This window comes from Mobula hypostoma, chromosome 18 (genome assembly GCF_963921235.1).
Source record: "Mobula hypostoma chromosome 18, sMobHyp1.1, whole genome shotgun sequence".
Taxonomy (NCBI): Eukaryota; Metazoa; Chordata; class Chondrichthyes; order Myliobatiformes; family Myliobatidae; genus Mobula; species Mobula hypostoma.
In genome coordinates this window covers 13,989,962-14,007,448 of record NC_086114.1, presented here as the reverse complement: position 1 = coordinate 14,007,448, position 17,487 = coordinate 13,989,962, and the positions used below count along the sequence as shown (strand labels likewise).

Sequence of the window (17,487 nt, the reverse complement as noted above, 5' to 3'; positions counted from 1 at the left end):
ACTCCTGTTGGTGGCCTGGATAACTTGTCCAATCTCTGTGACCCTTTTATTAGACTTTCTCCACAAAGATTAGTAGTTACTATTAGTAGTTACTATTGTGTGCAGTTTTGGGCTCATTTTAGAAAGGATATACTGACATAGGAGAGGGTTCAATGAGGATTCACGAGAATTATTCCAGGAATGAGAGGGTTACCGTATGAGGAATGTCTGGCAGCTCTTGGGCTGTATTCCCTGGAGTTCGGGAGAATGAGGGGGGATCTCAAAGAAACATTCCAAATGTTAAAAGGCCTGAACAGATTAGATATGGCAAAGTTATTTCCTATGGTAGGGGATTCTAGAACAAGAGGGCACGACTTCAGAATTGTAGGACGTCCTTTTAGAACTGAGATGCGGAGAAATCACTTTAGTTAGAGGGTGGTAAATCTGTGGAATTTATTGCCATGAGCGGCTGTGGAGGCCAAGTCATTAGGTGTATTTAAGGCAGAGATAGATAGGTTCTTGATTAGCCAGGGCATCAAAGGGTATGGGGTGAAAGCAGGGGAGTGGGGATGACTGGATGAAGTGGATCAGCCCATGATTGAATGGTGGAGCAGACTCGATGGGCCGAATGGCCGACTTCTGCTCCTATATCTTATGGTCTTAACAAAGTACCGACATTCTAGGGCTCTCTTTACTGAACTCTTTAGTTCCTCCTCCACTTAGCAGGGGTTCCCAACCTTTTTTATGCTGTGGACCGCAGGTTACAAACCCCTGAGTCGGTATGACTAGCAGTAAGTTGGTGGCCTTGCTTCAAAAATTAAAATGGCGAGGCTGAAGAAAATTGAAGGATCATGGGGTCCAGCTCAATAAAGGAGCAACAAAAATAGATAAGGTGGTAAAGAGGGCGGTGTGGTAATGTAGCAGTTAGAGATTGCTTTGACCATAAGGCCATAAGATAGAGGAGCTGAATTAGGCCATTTGGTCCATCGTCTGCTCCACCATTCCATCATGGCTGATCTATTTTCCCTCTCAGCCCCAGTCCTCTGCCTTCTCCCCATCTCCCTTCAGGCCCTGACCCAGTCCTCTGCCTTCTCCCCATCTCCCTTCAGGCCCTGACCAAGTCCTTTGCCTTCTCCTCATCTCCCTTCAGGCCCTGACCAAGTCCTCCCCATCTCCCTTCAGGCCCTGACCCAGTCCTCTGCCTTCTCCCCATCTCCCTTCAGGCCCTGACCAAGTCCTCTGCCTTCTCCCCATCTCCCTTCAGGACCTGACCAAGTAAGAATCTATCAACCTCTTTGCAGCGCCAGTGATCTCCGATCAAAGCTTAATTCCCACTGATGCACTATCAATTACTCCAGAAGACTGGAAGTAAAGTAAATACTGAAAGGCTTTTATTAACAGTAAATGGACCAACGTCCTTGCTGAGTATCTGTCCTGGACTGAGGGAGGAGCAGTGACACAATCGCCTTTATTCAGGTTTCTGTGGGAAGAGCCACAGGAGCAGTCAGCAGAGGGGCATGTCCAGGCATGTCCAGACAGGTAACCCAGTTACAATCTATATACATGGTTTACCACACCCACCATTGTACGTTTTGTACATTTCCCTGTGACCACACGGTTTCCTCCACCTTCTGCATTATCTTCACTATCACAGAAACCTCAAGCATAATTCTAAATGATTTGCTTAAACCAGAAAATTGACTGGTGAGGCCAAACTGGAAAGACAATAGACAACAGACAATAGGTGCAGGAGTAGGCCATTTGGCCCTTCGAGCCAGCACCGCCATTCACTGTGATCATGGCTGATCATTTTATTTCCTGAATGAAATCTCTGGAATGACGTGTGCACTTGTTGACCTACTTGGTTTCAAAAATGAGTCATGTCTAGCTTTTGAAGAAAGTTGACCTGAAGGAAAAGGTTTCTTTTTAATTTTTCAGAAGCGGAATCTACAAACTGCCGTCGATTTTGAGGAACTGATATTTGGGATGGCATCTCAAGTTGCTGAAAGGGAAGATAACGTTATAGTGGAAGACCTGAGAGGTAATCCATTTTAATACTGTTTTAACAAAGCTGTCTATCGAGCTCAATAATACACTGTTCGGTAGAGGGAGACTTTGTGGTATGTTGCAGAGTATACCCAGCCGTCTAAGTCAGTAATTGTACAGCTCCCACTGTTAATTCAGCAGGCTGCATTCTTGTCTCTCATTCAGAAAGTTGTTGGTTGAACTTGTACTCCGGTGACTTAATCAAAGAAGGGGGCAGGTAAAATCATTGCCAACACTTCCCACTCTGCAAAATGCCTTTTTCGAAAGCTCCCTTGTGGAAAGTGCTATAGGGCTATTAAAACAAAAAATTAAAAAATTCACCCCATCTTGAAAATAGGTAGTAAATCTGATCAACCATTCCAGTTACCCACACCCCCCAAAAAACTACTACTCTGTCACTGTCGTAGAACATAGAACATAGAATAGTACAGCACATTACAGACCCTTTGACCCACAATGTTGTGCCGACCCTCAAACCCTGCCTCCCATATAAACCCCCACCTTAAATTCCTCCATATACCTGTCCAGTAGTCTCTTAAACTTCACTAGTGTATCTGCCTCCTCCACTGACTCAGGCAGTGTATTCCACGCACCAACCACTCTCTGAGAAAAAAACCTTCCTCTAATATCCCCCTTGAACTTCCCACCCCTTACCTTAAAGCCATGTTCTCTTGTATTGAGCAGTGGTGCCCTGGGGAAGAGGCGCTGGCTATCCACTCTATCTATTCCTCTTACTATCTTGTACACCGCTATCATGTCTCCTCTCATCCTCCTTCTCTCCAGAGAGTAAAGCCTTGGCTCCCTTAATCTCTGATCATAATGCATACTCTCTAAACCATGTAGTATCCTGGTTTATCTCCTCTGTACCCTTTCCAATGCTTCCACATTCTTCCTATAGTGAGGTGACCAGAACTGGACACAGTACTCCAATTGTGGCCCAACCAGAGTTTTATAGAGCTGCATCATTACCTCGCGACTCTTAAACTCTATCCCTCGACTTATGAAAGCTAACACCCCATAAGCTCTCTTAACTACCCTATCTACCTGTGAGGCAACTTTTCAGTGATCTGTGGACATGTACTCCCCAGCTCCCTCTGCTCCTACACACTACCAAGTATCCTGCCATTTACTTTGTACTCTGCCTTGGAGTTTGTCCTTCCAAAGTGTACCACCTCACACTTCTCCGGGTTGAACTCCATCTGCCACTTCTCAGCCCACTTCTGCATCCTATCAATGTCTCTCTGCAATCTTCAACAATCCTCTACACTATCTACAACACCACCAACCATTGTGTCATCTGCAAACTTGCCAACCCACCCTTCTACCCCCACATCCAGGTCTTTAATAAAAATCACGAAAAGTAGAGGTCCCAGAACAGATCCTTGTGGGACATCACTAGTCACAATCCTCCAATCTGAATGTACCCCTCCACCACCACCCTCTGCCTTCTGCAGGCAAGCCAATTCTGAATCCACCTGGCTAAACTTCCCTGGATCCCATGCCTTCTGACTTTCTGAATAAGCCTACCGTGTGGAACCTTGTCAAATGCCTTATTAAAATCCATATAGATCACATCCACTGCACTACCCTCATCTATATCCCTGGTCACCTCCTCAAAGAACTCTATCAGGCTTGTTAGACACGATCTGCCCTTCACAAAGCCATGCTGACTGTCCCTGATCAGACCATGATTCTCTAAATGCCCATAGATCCTATCTCTAAGAATCTTTTCCAATAGCTTTCCCACCACAGATGTAAGGCTGTCCTGCACTGTAAACATTTTAAACAACTTCTTATAATGCTGTTTACGTTGTAGATACATGCTGGTATTTATGCACATTTTATTCCAAATCTGTACTTCAACCTCTAAATTATTTTTATATAATTCTTCATTCTTTAGAATTGTTGGATGTAGTGGTTTTTGATGCATGACCAACACACCACAGCAAATTCCTAATATATGCAAATATATATGGTGAATAAAGTTGATGCTTAATCCTCTTTACTGACAATGTGAAACAGTTCGGATGTGATGAACTCTCTCTCTCCTACCGCCGCCTCCCTGTGCACTTGCAGCAACTGAAATCCAGACTCAAACTGGCAGCTTCATCCTTGGGAACACATCCAGTTATTCAGGACCATGCATTTGAATCGCTCAGCCTGGCTTGAAAATTGGATGACAGGAGAGAGGGTTGGCTTAAATGGTGGTAGCCTGTGACCAGAATCAGAATCAGGTTTATCATCACTGACATATGTCGTGAAATTTGTTGTTTTGCAGTTCAATACATAAAATATCCTATAACTTACAACAAGAAATATATATACAGTATTTACATCAATAAGTAGCGGAAAATGAGAGCAAAAAATTTAATGAGGATTGTGTTCATGGGTTCATTGTCCATTCAGAAATCTGATAATGAAGGAGAAGAAGCTGTTCATAAAATTGTGGGTGTGTGCTTTCAGGCTCCTGGACCTTCTCTCTTAAGGTAACGAATAGTTGGTGGTAAACTAGTTGTGTACTGCCAAAACTAGTATATAATTCCAGGATGATCTCAATATATTTAAGGTTTTGGATTAGGGCGTGGAACGTGATATTTCAAGATTGTTGATAACAGAAAACTGGGTGAGATTGCGAGTCAGGAGGAGGGTTCAAAAAGGTATCTAGGTTATTCGGGAATCTGGGTCATTTTGTACACCACTTAAAGAAAGAAAACATGAGGTGCAGCAAACAGTTGAGAAGGCAAGTGAAAGGATGGTCTTCGTTGCAAGAGGTTTTAAATATACAAAAAACTTAGCCTTATTACAATTCTGCATGGCTTTGTTGAGATTGCACTTGGATTCTTTTGGAAGCTGAATCTGGAGGACATAGTGGTCATAATGGTCAGTTTCGACATGGTGTCCCTGTACATGAGAGTCCTCATTAAGGACAGCGTGGTCCTCCTCAGTCAAGGTTTGATAAAGGTACCATTGACCTTTTTGAATACATCCTTACTTTGACGTACTTCCTCTATAAGGGGAACTACTATGAACAAATGGACAGGGTGGCCATGGGATCGCCCTTGTCACCAACTATTGCTAATGTCTACGTGGAGAACTTTGAGGAGAGGGTCCTGAGTTCATCATCCTTGCGCCTCAAACGCTTCTTCAGAGACATCAATGACACCTTCATAGTGTGGCCTCATGGACTCCAGGCACTCCAACAGTTCCATGACCATCTGAACAGTATACATCCAAACATTCAATTTATGATGGAGATGTAGAAGAATGGTTGCCTCCCTTCCTTGGATATTCTAATACAATGCAAACTGGACAGTAGCCTCAGACATAGCATTTGTTGGAAATCCACTCTCACGGACTTGTACCTGAAAAATAGCAGTCACCATCACACCTCCCAATGTAGAACGGTTCTTTCTACTTTGATTAACCATGGAAAACTATTTTGGACCCAGAGAGTCTCCCGAAGGAAATAAGACAATTATGCACGACATTCCTACAGAGTGGCTACAAGGAGAATGAAATCAATCAGGCCCTTAAAAGGGCTGACTGAAAAAATTCAGGAAACCTAACAGTGAGAAGGAACCTGCCTGCCTTCCCTATATTTCCATAATTTCTGGAAGGATCACTAGGATCCTGAAGAAATACCAGATTTCTTCCATCCACAAACCCGTAAGGAAGCTCAGGTCACAGCTTATGCGAGTCAAAGATGATCTGGGACTTAGGTTGGCTGACGTACAGGTTTCCCTGTGAATGTGGAGCAGCATATATCAGCCAGACACGATGCATGGTGGAAAGCTGAATCAGGGAACGAATGAGGTGTATCTGTTTGGGTTATCCAGAGAAATTGGCAGTAGCAGATCACTGCCTTTGCAATGGCCATTGGATTGACTTTGACGGCTCAAAACTACTGTGCCAATGGCTTTTGGGATCGCCTGGTGTTGGAAGCCATTGAAATAAAATTAGAGGAAAAGAATTTTAACGAAGATGAGGGTCTTGCTCTAAGTAAGAGCTGGAATTTGATTGTAAACAAGGTGGGAGAGCGGAAACCTGATTGGATGAGGACTTATCAATCAGGATTACAGGGTATAAATACCACTGGACTAGACTTACCCAGGCATCATCCCTGATGAAGATGACAGAGTCTGTCATCGAAAAAATGGTTATAATTGATATTTGTACTCAGCTGGCAGCCCAAGAAGAGTTTATTTGTTTTTCTACCCTTACCCCTGACAGATTGTTCTAGCCAAAAAGGGACTGCAATACAGTGATGGATACAGCCCATTGCAGTCCATTACAGTGGATAGTGCCAGTCCAGTCCACTCCAAACCACTGCAATCCGTTGCAATGGACAGTTCCCAGTCCAGCACATTGCCATCCATTGGAGTGGACAGTGCCCAGTCCATCCCAGTGCAATCCATTGCAATGGACAGTTCCCAGTCCAGCCCCAGTCCAGCACAATGCAATCCATTGGAGTGGACAGTGCCAGTCCAGCACATTGCAATCCATTGGAGTGGACGGTGCTAGTCCAGTTCGGTCCCAGTCCCAGTCCGTCCCAGTGTAATCCATTACAGTGGACAGTCCCAGTCCATCCCAGTGTAATCCATTACAGTGGACAGTGCCCAGTCCAGTACATCACAGGAAAAGTCCTCCCTGCAAGTGAGCACGTTTACAAAGTTCACTGCCACAAGAAAGCAGCACCTGTCATCATGACGTCAACATCCAGACCATGCTCTCTTCTTGCTGCTGCCATCAGGATGGAGGTACAGGAGACTTGGATCCCACTCCACCAGGTTCAGGGACAGTTATTACCCCGTAACCATCAAGCTCCTGAGCTACCGTGCATAACTTCACTTACCTCAACACTGAACTGATCACCGAATACAACTTATAGACTCACTTTCAAGGACTCCGCAAGGACCATGCTATCAGTATTATTTATTTATTTATTGTTACTACTGTTATTTTTTTGGCATTTGTACAGTTATTTTTCTTTGCACATTGTTTGTTTGTCAGTCTTGGTATGTAGATTTTCAAGGAATTTATTGTTTCAAAGATTTCAAGGTTCATTTAATGTCAGAGAAATGTATGCAATATACATCCTGAAATGCTTTTTCTTGGCAACCATCCACAAAGACAGAGGAATACCCCCAAAGAATGGACGACAGTTAAATGTTAGGACCCTGAAGTACCTCCCCCCCCACCCAGCTCCCCTCCCTCCCACGCGTAAGTGGCAGCAAGCAACAATCCCTCTCCCCCCACCAGCAAAAAATATATCGGCACCCGCCACCAAGCACTCAAGCATGAGCAAGGCAACAACAAAGACACAGACTTGCAATGCTCCAAAGCATACATTGTTCACCTGGTATTCGACATACCACAGGCTCTCTCTAATAAGGGAGAAGAAAGTGTCTCTGTTTCACAGCGAGAGGGGAGACATGACAAACAACTCGCTGATTTATGATGTTAAAAGTCCATTGTGATGCTTTTTCCGAGATCTGTGCCTAGAGATCTCGGGTCTCTGGACGTGCTGAAACCCCAAGAGTGGATCCCATTCCTGCAAAGAACCGTAGTCAGCGTGTAACTCCAGGTCAGGGTCTTCAAAAGAACCCTGAAAGGGAGAAATAGAGATAATAAAGATAGAAATAGAGCTGTTTCCGAAGATGCAAGCAAGGGAGATGCCGTTTAGCACCATTAACCCTCCTGAGCTCCGCCTCCAACTTGTATTTCATTCTTCTACTGTGAATGCCTGCAAGAAAATGTATCTTGGGGTAGTATATGGTGATGTACAAGAACTTAGACAATAAATTTATTTTGAACTTTGAACTTTTTGATAAAGTTCACCGGTCTGATTGGTGGAGCTGTCATATGAGCAGAGATTAGGTCAACTATGCCTGCATTCACCAGCCTATGAGTCACACAATTGCAAACAGCAAATTGAATGAATAAATTAAAAATAATTTCTAATTCATTTAATTCAGTTAGTCTGAATAACAGTAACCATGAAACTACTAGATTGAAATAATACCCATCTAGCTTATGAAGAGAAGATGTCATCCTCACCAATTAGTCTATGTGTGACTCCAGACCCAATCAATGCTCTTAATCACACTTTTCAGGAATAATTAATGACAGACAATAAATGCTGCATTGCCAGTAACATCAATTGTATACTCAGTGGCCAAAGTATCAGGCATGTCCTGTATCTAATGAAATGGTCACTGAGTGTATGTTCATAGTCTTCCACTGCTGTAGCCCATCCACTTCAATGCTCAACAAGTTGTACGTTCAGAGATGCTTTTCTGCACACCACTGTTGTAATGCCTTGTTATTCAAGTTTTTCTTTTGCCTTCCCATCAGTCTGGCCATTGTCCTCTGACCTCTCTCATTAACAAGGTATTTTTGCCCACAGAACTGCCACTGGCTGGATGTTTTTTTTTTGTTTCTTGCACCAGTCTCTGTAAGCTCCATCTCGAGGAGATCAGTAGTTTCTGAGATGCTCACGTCAACCTGTCTGGCACCAACAATCATTCTGTGGTCAAAGTCACTTAGATCACATTTCTTCCTCATTCTGATAGTTAACCTGAACAACATTTGAATCTCTTGACCATGTCCACATGCTTTTACCCATTGAGTTGCTGCCACATGATTGGCTGATTAGATATTTGTATTAACAATCAGGTGTACCTAATAAGTGGCCACTGAGTTATTCACTATCAAGAATAATCATTCATGACTGTATTAAAATATATATTTAATGTAGTCTATTGTTCCATTACACTCAGATTATATGTTTGGACCACTGAAGTTCTCTCGGTCTGACCTGGTGGCTCTCACTCTCCAACTCGGAAGGGATAATGGTCTTCCAACATATAACACTGTGAGACAAGTCTATCAGTTCTCAACAATTAGCAACTGGAGTGAAATTAATCTCAACCTGTCAAATGAGAATGAGGAGGTCAGTTACTCTTTCATCAATTTCCTCCAACTAACCATGGACCTTCTGTGTGTAAGACTCCATCCCTCTTTTTAACTGAACTGGCTTTTCAAGTTCAGGTTCATTGTCGTTCAACCATACACATGTATAAAGCTAAACAAAACATCGTTCCTCTGCAAACAAGATGCAGAACACAGTGCATACAGTCACACAGAGCAGATATAGTTACCATACAGCACATACAGTCACAAAATAATAATAATACAAGTCCCAGAGTGGCCTGGCCTGAAGATTGACAGGTTGACATTAAAGTGCGAGGGGCATGTTTATGTAAAACAGTGTGTTAGGAGTGGGAGATGGCATCACTACATTGGCTGAAGACAAGGTGTACATATGTGTTTTTTTAAATACTCCTGGGGCATATTAAAAACATGATATAAATACAAGTTGTTATCATTGAATTTATCCCTAAATCCTATTCTGTATGGTTGTTATTCATTAGTATGAAGAAATTCCTTTAAATCAGCTCTGTACAGCGCCTTGCTCCGACCTTAACCACTTTAACATAATAAGAGACAAGTTAATATTCTAACAACCAGTCAGTATTGGTAAAACTGATGATGACAGGAGGGAAAGGGAATCCCTTTCAATAATAAGACCATAAGATATAGGAGCAAAATTAGGCCAATCAACCTATTGAGTCTAACCTGCCATTCCATGATGGCTGATTTATTATCCCTCTCAATCCCGCTCCCCCTATAATCTTAACACCCTTACTACTCAAAACTCTATGAAACTCTGCTTTATAGATACCTGATGACTTATCCTCCAATCATTAAGCAGTTTACAAAAATGGGCAGGTACATATAATATATGTATGTTAACATTTCCCCTCCAAAAATGGTCAAGCTTAAAATCCCCTGCACTCTCCCTGACTGCATCCATCTGGTCTTCAAGTAATTTAAATTTTCGTTGGCCTTTCCAATGGCTAAATCTCTATCACAACATACCACTACAAACCCACAGCCCCACCCTGCCCACATCTTCTAAATTAATTAGGACGTCATGTTCTGTAGAACCTTTGTTGGCTATATTCTCTGGAAATCTGAGTGAGCTTCACTTGCTGTTGTGTTACAGATCTTTCCTAAATTGGCTGAAGAATATGGAAAAGACATATCCAAGCTGGAGTTATGGCCTGGAGGAATGTTGGAGAGCAGTGGTGGGACGGAGGAGCTCTTCACTAAAATAGTGATTGAGCAGTTCCAGCGCATACGGGATGGAGACAGATACTGGTTTGAGAATCTGCAGAATGGGTATGAGTTCATTGTTGGACTTACTTCTTTCGAATATGAGCAATTGGCTTGGTCATTGAGTAACGTATTGCTGGGCCAGGAATTCTCATTGGCAACATTGCAATTGGAACTGGAATTGGTAATACACTCAAGCTGTTGGAGGATCTCCACAGGTCAGGCAGCATCTATGGAGAGGAATAAAGAGTCAATGTTACAGACCAAGACCTATCAGTTTATTGTTACTATATGCACTGAGATACAGTGAAACCCTTGTTTTACATACTTTTCATTACACAGTGCATCAGAATCAGGTTTCATATCATTGGCCTATATCATGAAATATGTTGTCTCTGTGGCAGCAATACAATGCAGTACATAATAATAGAGAAAAAAAGTGTGAATTACTGTAAGTATATATATGTTAAATTAAATAAGTAGTGCAAAAATAGAAATAAAAAAGTAGCTCTAGGTGGGCAGTGATTGTGGGTTGAATGTCCATTTAGGAATCGGATGGTAGAGGACAAGAAGCTGTTCCCGAATCACTGAGTGTGTGTCTTCAGGCTCCTGTACCTCCTTCCTGATGGTAACGATGAGAACAAAGAATGACCTGGGTGATGGAGGTCCTTAATGATGGATGCCACCTTTTTGAGGCATCGCTCCTGCCCATGGTGGAGCTGACTAAGTTTACAACTCTCTAAATCTTACTTCGATCCTGCACAGTGGCAACAGCCCCGCCCCCCCAATACCAGATGGTGATGCAGTCAGTCTGAATACTCTCCATGGTACACCTGTAGAAATTTGTGAGTGCATATGTTGATATACCAAATTTCCTCAAACTCCTAATGAAAAATAGCTGCAGTTATGCCTTCTTTGAAGATGCATTGATGTGTTGTGTGCAGAATAGATCCTCAGAGATATTGATACCCAGGAACTTGAAATTGCTCACTCTTTTCACTTCTGATCCCATGATGATGCTTGGTGTATATTCCATCATCCTACCCTTTCTGAAGTCCACAATCAGTTCTTTGGTCTTACTGACATTGAGTGCAAGGTTGCTGCTGTAACACCACTCAACTAGCTGATATAACTCACTCCTGTACGCCCTCTTGTCACCATCTGAAACTTTGCCAACAATAGTTGTATCATCAGCAAATTTATAGATGGCATTTGAGCTGTGCGTAGCCACACAGTCGTACATGTAGAGAGAGTAGAACAGTAGGCTAAGCATAAGTCCCCAAGGTGTGCCAGTCTTGATTGTCAGCAAGGTGGAGGTGTTATTTCTGATCTGCACAGGTATGGTCTTCTGGTTAGGAAGTCGAGTATCCAGTTGCAGAAGGAGGTACGTAGGCCCAGGTTCTGGAACTTTCTGATCAGAACTGTAGGAATGATTGTGTTAAACACTGAGCTGTAGTCAATAAACAGGAACTTGGAAGCATAAATTGGGAAAAGATGTTCTCAGGGAAATGTATGGCAGAAATGTGACAAATGTTCAGGGGAGATTTGCGTGGAGTTCTGCATAGGTACGTTCCAATGAGACAGGGAAGGGATGATAGGGTACAGGAACCGTGGTTTATATAGGCTGTTGTAAATCTAGTCAAGAAGAAAAGACGAGCTTATGAAAGGTTCAAAGAACTAGGTAATGATAGATATCAAGAAGATTATAAGGCTAGCAGGAAGGAGCTCAAGAAAGAAATTAGGAGAGCCAGAAGGGGCCATGAGAAGGCCTTGGCGAACAGGATTAAGGAAAACCACAAGGCATTCTACAAGTATGTGAAGAGCAAGAGGATAAGACGTGACAGAATAGGACCAATATCAAGTGTGACAGTGGAAAAGTTTGTATGGAATCGGGAGGAGATAGCAGAGGTACCTAATGAATACTTTGCTTCAGTATTCACTATGGGAAAGGATCTTGGCGATTGTAGGGATGACTTACAGTGGATTGTAAAGCTTGAGCTTATAGACATTAAGAAAGAGGATGTGCTGGAACTTTTGGAAAGCATCAAGTTGGATAAGTCTCCAGGACTGGATGAGATGTACCGCAGGCTACTGTGGGAGGCAAGAGAGGAGATTGCTGAGCCTCTGGCGATGATCTTCGCATCATCAATGGGGACGGGAGAGGTTCCAGAGGATTGGAGGGTTGTGGATGTTGTTCGCTTATTCAAGAAAGGGAGTAGAGGTAGCCCAAGAAATTATAGACCAGTGAGTCTTACTTCAGTGGTAGGTAAGTTGATGGAGAAGATCCTGAGAGGCAGGATTTATGAACATTTGGAGTGGCATAATATGATTAGGAATAGTCAGCATGGCTTTGTCAAGGGCAGATCGTGCCTTATGAGCCTGATGGAATTTTTTTGAGGATGTGACTAAACACATTGATGAAGGAAGAGCAGTAGATGTAGTGTATATGGATTTTAGCAAGGTATTTGATAAGGTACCCTATGCAAAACTTATTGAGGAGGCATGGGATCCAAGGGGACATTGCTTTGTGGATCCAGAACTGGCTTGCCCACAGAAGACAAAGAGTGGTTGTAGACAAGTCATATTCTGCATGGAGGTCAGTGACCAGTGGTGTGCCTCAGGGATCTGTTCTGGGACCCCTACTCTTCATGATTTTTATAAATGACCTGGATGAGGAAGTGGAGGGATGGATTAGTAAATTTTCTGATGACACAAAGGCTGGGGGTGTTGTGGACAATGTGGAGGGCTGTCAGAGGTTCAGCGGAACATTGATAGGATGCAAAACTGGGCTGAGAAGTGGCAGGTGGAGTTCAACCCAAATAAGTGTGAGGTGGTTCATTTTGGTAGGTCAAACATGATGGCAGAATATACTATTAATGCTAAGACTCTTGGCGGAGTGAAGGATCAGAGAGATCTTGGGGTCCGAGTCCATAGGACACTCAAAGCTGCTGCGCAGGTTGACTTTGTGGTTAAGAAGGCATACGGTGCATTGGCCTTCATCAATTGTGGGGTTGAGTTTAGGAGCCGAGAGGTAATGTTGCAGCTATGTAGGACCTTGGTCAGACCCCACTTGGAGTACTGTGCTCAATTCTGGTCGCCTCGCTACAGGAAGGATGCAGACACCATAGGAAGGGTGCAGAGGAGATTTACAAGAATGTTGCCTGGATTGGGGAGCATTCCTTATGAGAATAGGTTGAGTGAACTTAGCCTTTTCTCCTTGAAGCGATGGAGGATGAGAGGTGACCTGATAGAGGTGTATAAGATGATGAGAGGCATTGATCGTGTGGATAGTCAGAGGCTTTTTCCCAGGGCTGAAATGGCTAGCACGAGAGGGCACAGTTTTAAGGTGCTTGGAAGTAGGTACAGAGGAGATGGCAGGGGTAAGTTTTTTACGCAGAGAGTGGTGAGTGTGTGGAATGGGCTGCCGGTGACGGTGGTGGAGGTGGAAACGAAAGGGACTTTTAAGAGACTCATAAGAACATAAGGAATAGGAGCAGGAGTAGGCCATCCGGCCCATCGAGCCTGCCCCGCCATTCAATAAGATCATGGCTGATCTGTCCATAAACTCAGCTCCATCTACCTGCCTTTTCCCCATGACCCTTAATTCCCTTACTATGTAAAAACCTATCGAACTGTTTCTTAAATATATTTAGTGAAGAAGCCTCAACTGCTTCCCTGGGCAGAGAATTCCACAGATTCACCACTCTCTGGGAAAAACAGTTTCTCCTCATCTCCGTCCTAAATCTTCTCCCCTGAATCTTGAGGCAATGTCCCCTAGTTCTAGTCTCACCTACCAATGGAAACAACTTTCCTACTATCATAGAAACATAGAAACATAGAAAATAGGTACAGAAGTAGGCCATTCAGCCCTTCGAGCCTGCACCGCCATTCAGTACGATCATGGCTGATCATCCAACTCAGAACCTTGTAACCTGCCTTCTCTCCATGCCCCCTGATTCCTTTAGCCACAAGGGCCATATCTAACTCCCTCTTAAATATAGCCAATGAACTGGCCTCAACTGTTTCCCGTGGCAGACAATTCCACAGATTCACCACTCTCCGTGTGAAGAAGTTTTTCCTCATCTCGGTCCTAAAAGGCTTCCCCTTTATCCTCAAACTGTGACCCCTCATTCTGGACCCCTCTATCTTATCTATCCCTTTCAGGTACATGGAGTTTAGAAAAATAGAGGGCTATGGGTAACCTTAGGTAATTTCTAAGGTAAGGACATGTTCAGCACAGCTTTGTGGGCCGAAGGGCCTGTATTGTGCTGTGGGTTTTCTATGTTTCTAAAACAGAATATGGAATGTAGTCTAACAGCTCCAGAGAAAGTGCAGTGCAGCCATATAATAAAGTAGATTGTGGAGTCAAGACTCCATCCTATTGTACTAGGGAACCAATCAATAGTCTAATAGTAGCAGGGTACAGCCATCCTCGAGTCCGGTGGTATGTGCCGGCAGGGTTTCTTTCGCCTGCCCAATGGGAGAGGGGAGAAGAGAGAATGTTTGGGGAGGGTGGAGTCTTTGATTACGCTGGCTGCTATACTGAGGCCTTTCTGTAAGACCCACTTGGGCATTAAGTGAACTCCAGGTGGAGCAGACCACTCAGATGCTGAGACCTGTTCTGTGTTCAACATCACGGCTGGCTTGTGATCCCAATAACATACTGCTTTACCCTTTAATATTTTAGTTCCTGAAACTATCAATCTCAGATTGACAAACAGCAACTGAACATGCAGAGAAGAATTCCGTGTTTCTGAAGCACTAGAATACACTTTTTTTTTGTTCGAATTGTATTCTTGTATATATTACATATAATTTCAGGGAACATCTGTATGGAATTGTGTACAATCCCGGAGGCCTGCCCTGGAACTGGAGGACAGTGCGTGTGTGCGGGGGGTGGCCAGGAGGGAGGACCCGAACGGGACTTGTTTTGTTGCTGGAGATGTTGTTCTGCCAGCCATTGTGGGCACGCTATGTTGATGTCAGAGTGTGTGGCTGCACGTGATTCCTTAGGTTGTGATAAATAAATGAGCCCAAATCTAATTAATGTTACATTCCTGTTTTACATATTATTGTTGTTTATCTGCTGTTACGTATCTGTGATGCTGTTCCATGTGAGTTTTTCATTGCTCCTACATGTACAGTCATTTGTGCAGATGACAATAAACCTGACTTTGACTTTGATGCAGGATCTCAACCTGAAACGTTGACAATTCCTTTTCCCCGCAGATGCTACTTCAATCTCTTCAGCAATCTGATTTTCTCCTCGTTTCGTTGGAGTTTCTTAATTTCATTCCAGAAAGCACCTGATCTTTTTTTTCATTCACTGGTCGCTCAATCCTCTATCAGTGAAGATAATGTACCTCTCTCCGCTCATTTGCTTCCGTTTAACATTTTGGTTGCACTAATCAAATTATCCCTTCAGATAGTGCCAGACAAGGGCAGCTTGTTCATGGAATAGGTGGAAAAGTATGATGTATCACACACACACACACACACACACACACACACACACACACCCCTACCTGAAGGAGCTCAGCAGGTCAGACAGTATCTATGAAGGAGAATAGATAGTCGATGTTTTGGTGTGTTATCCTTCATCAGGACTGGAAAGGAAGAGGGCAGAGGACCAAAACATTGATTTTCAGCATCTGCAAACCCTCTTATGTCCCATTGATGCAGAAGAAGGCCTCAGCCCATCCTGCCCATTGCCAGTTGAAAAATCACTGCTAAGTCCGATGCCAGTTCTAGTGCTGTGGCTGTAACCCTGTCAGTCACAAGTCCTCACCTACATTCTGTTGAAATGTGGGTGTGGGTCCTGGTTACGTACAGTATTCCTCTCCGGCTGGGGTGAGTTATGCAGGGGAAATTTCTAAGACTTAGAAATATCAGCACCTGTTTCTGATGGACTCTGGTAACCAAGGTGCACTGCGGGTCTCGGGTGTAGCTCCTTGAGAGCAGCAGACAAGTAATGTTCTAACAGCAGGTTCCTGGACATTTAAACACAGCAGTTCAAGATTCAAGATTGTTTAATGTCAATTCCTGAGCACAAGTGTAAAGCAGAGTGAAATGCAGCACAAAAAAAACCCCACTAAAGATAAAGAACACAATAACGATAAGCTAAAAAAACACAATAAATATAAATACGTAAGTTAGCTTATATGAACAGATTGATTGTCCGTAAAGTGATGCTAGGCTGTATGTTTGGTAACTGAAAGGAAATAGTAAATTAGTGGTGGGTTAGTAGGTGGAGGTGTTGATCAACCTCTCTACTTGGGGAAAGTAACTGTTTTTGAGTCTGCTGGTCCTGCTGAGGATGCTACCAAGCCTCCTCCCTGATGGGAGTGGGACAAACAGTCCATGAGCAGAGTATGTAGGATCCTCCATGATGTTACTGGCACCTTTCTGTATATATGTCCTTGATGGTGATTAGTCTGGCGCCAGTAATGCGTTGGGTAGTTTTGACTACTCATTGTAGAGCTTTCCTGTCCAGCGCCATGCAGCTTTTGTCCTGTGCAGTGTTACAGCTTGTTAGGATGCTCTCTACTATGCAGCTGTAGAACGATGTGACTACGGATGTGCAAAGCCCAGCTCTCCTCAGCTTTCTTGACTTTGTGGCGTGTGTTCTGGGATCCTAGGAGTTTGCAACTGCCCACAGTTTGCTGCTGATGTAAAGAAGGGTGTGAATGGTGTGGGTTCTTAGTCATAGTCATACTTTATTGATCCCGGGGGAAATTGGTTTTCATTACAGTTGCACCATAAATAATAAATAGTAATAAAACCATAAATAGTTAAATAATAATATGTAAATTATGCTGGTAAATTATGAAATAAGTCCAGGACCAGCCTATTGGCTCAAGGTGTCTGACCCTCCAAGGGAGGAGTTGTAAAGTTTGATGGCCACAGGCAGGAATGACTTCCTATGACGCTCTGTGTTGCATCTCGGTGGAATGAGTCTCTGGCTGAATGTACTCCTGTGCCCAACCAGTACATTATGTAGTGGGTGGGAGACATTGACCAAGATGGCATGCAACTTAGACAGCATCCTCTTTTCAGACACCACTGTGAGAGAGTCCAGTTCCATCCCCACAACATCACTGGCCTTACGAATGAGTTTGTTGATTCCGTTGGTATCTGCTACCCTCAGCCTGCTGCCCCAGCACACAACAGCAAACATGATAGCACTGGCCACCACAGACTCGTAGAACATCCTTAGCATCGTCCGGTAGATGTTAAAGGACCTCAGTCTCCTCAGGAAATAGAGACTTCTGAAGTCAACAACCA

The 17,487-nt window shown here is 43.5% G+C and overlaps 1 protein-coding gene across 1 annotated transcript in view; it reads left to right on the top strand.

Moving 5' to 3' along the window:
* The window catches only part of LOC134358161 (dual oxidase 2-like), a 115,188-nt gene that overhangs the window by 19,671 nt on the left and 78,030 nt on the right, over positions 1 to 17,487 (top strand). The window contains exons 11-13 of the mRNA XM_063070158.1: positions 1,918 to 2,020; positions 8,805 to 8,977; positions 10,094 to 10,269. Of these exons, the coding sequence (XP_062926228.1) occupies positions 1,918 to 2,020; positions 8,805 to 8,977; positions 10,094 to 10,269 (452 nt within the window). The remainder of the gene's footprint in view (positions 1 to 1,917; positions 2,021 to 8,804; positions 8,978 to 10,093; positions 10,270 to 17,487) is intronic.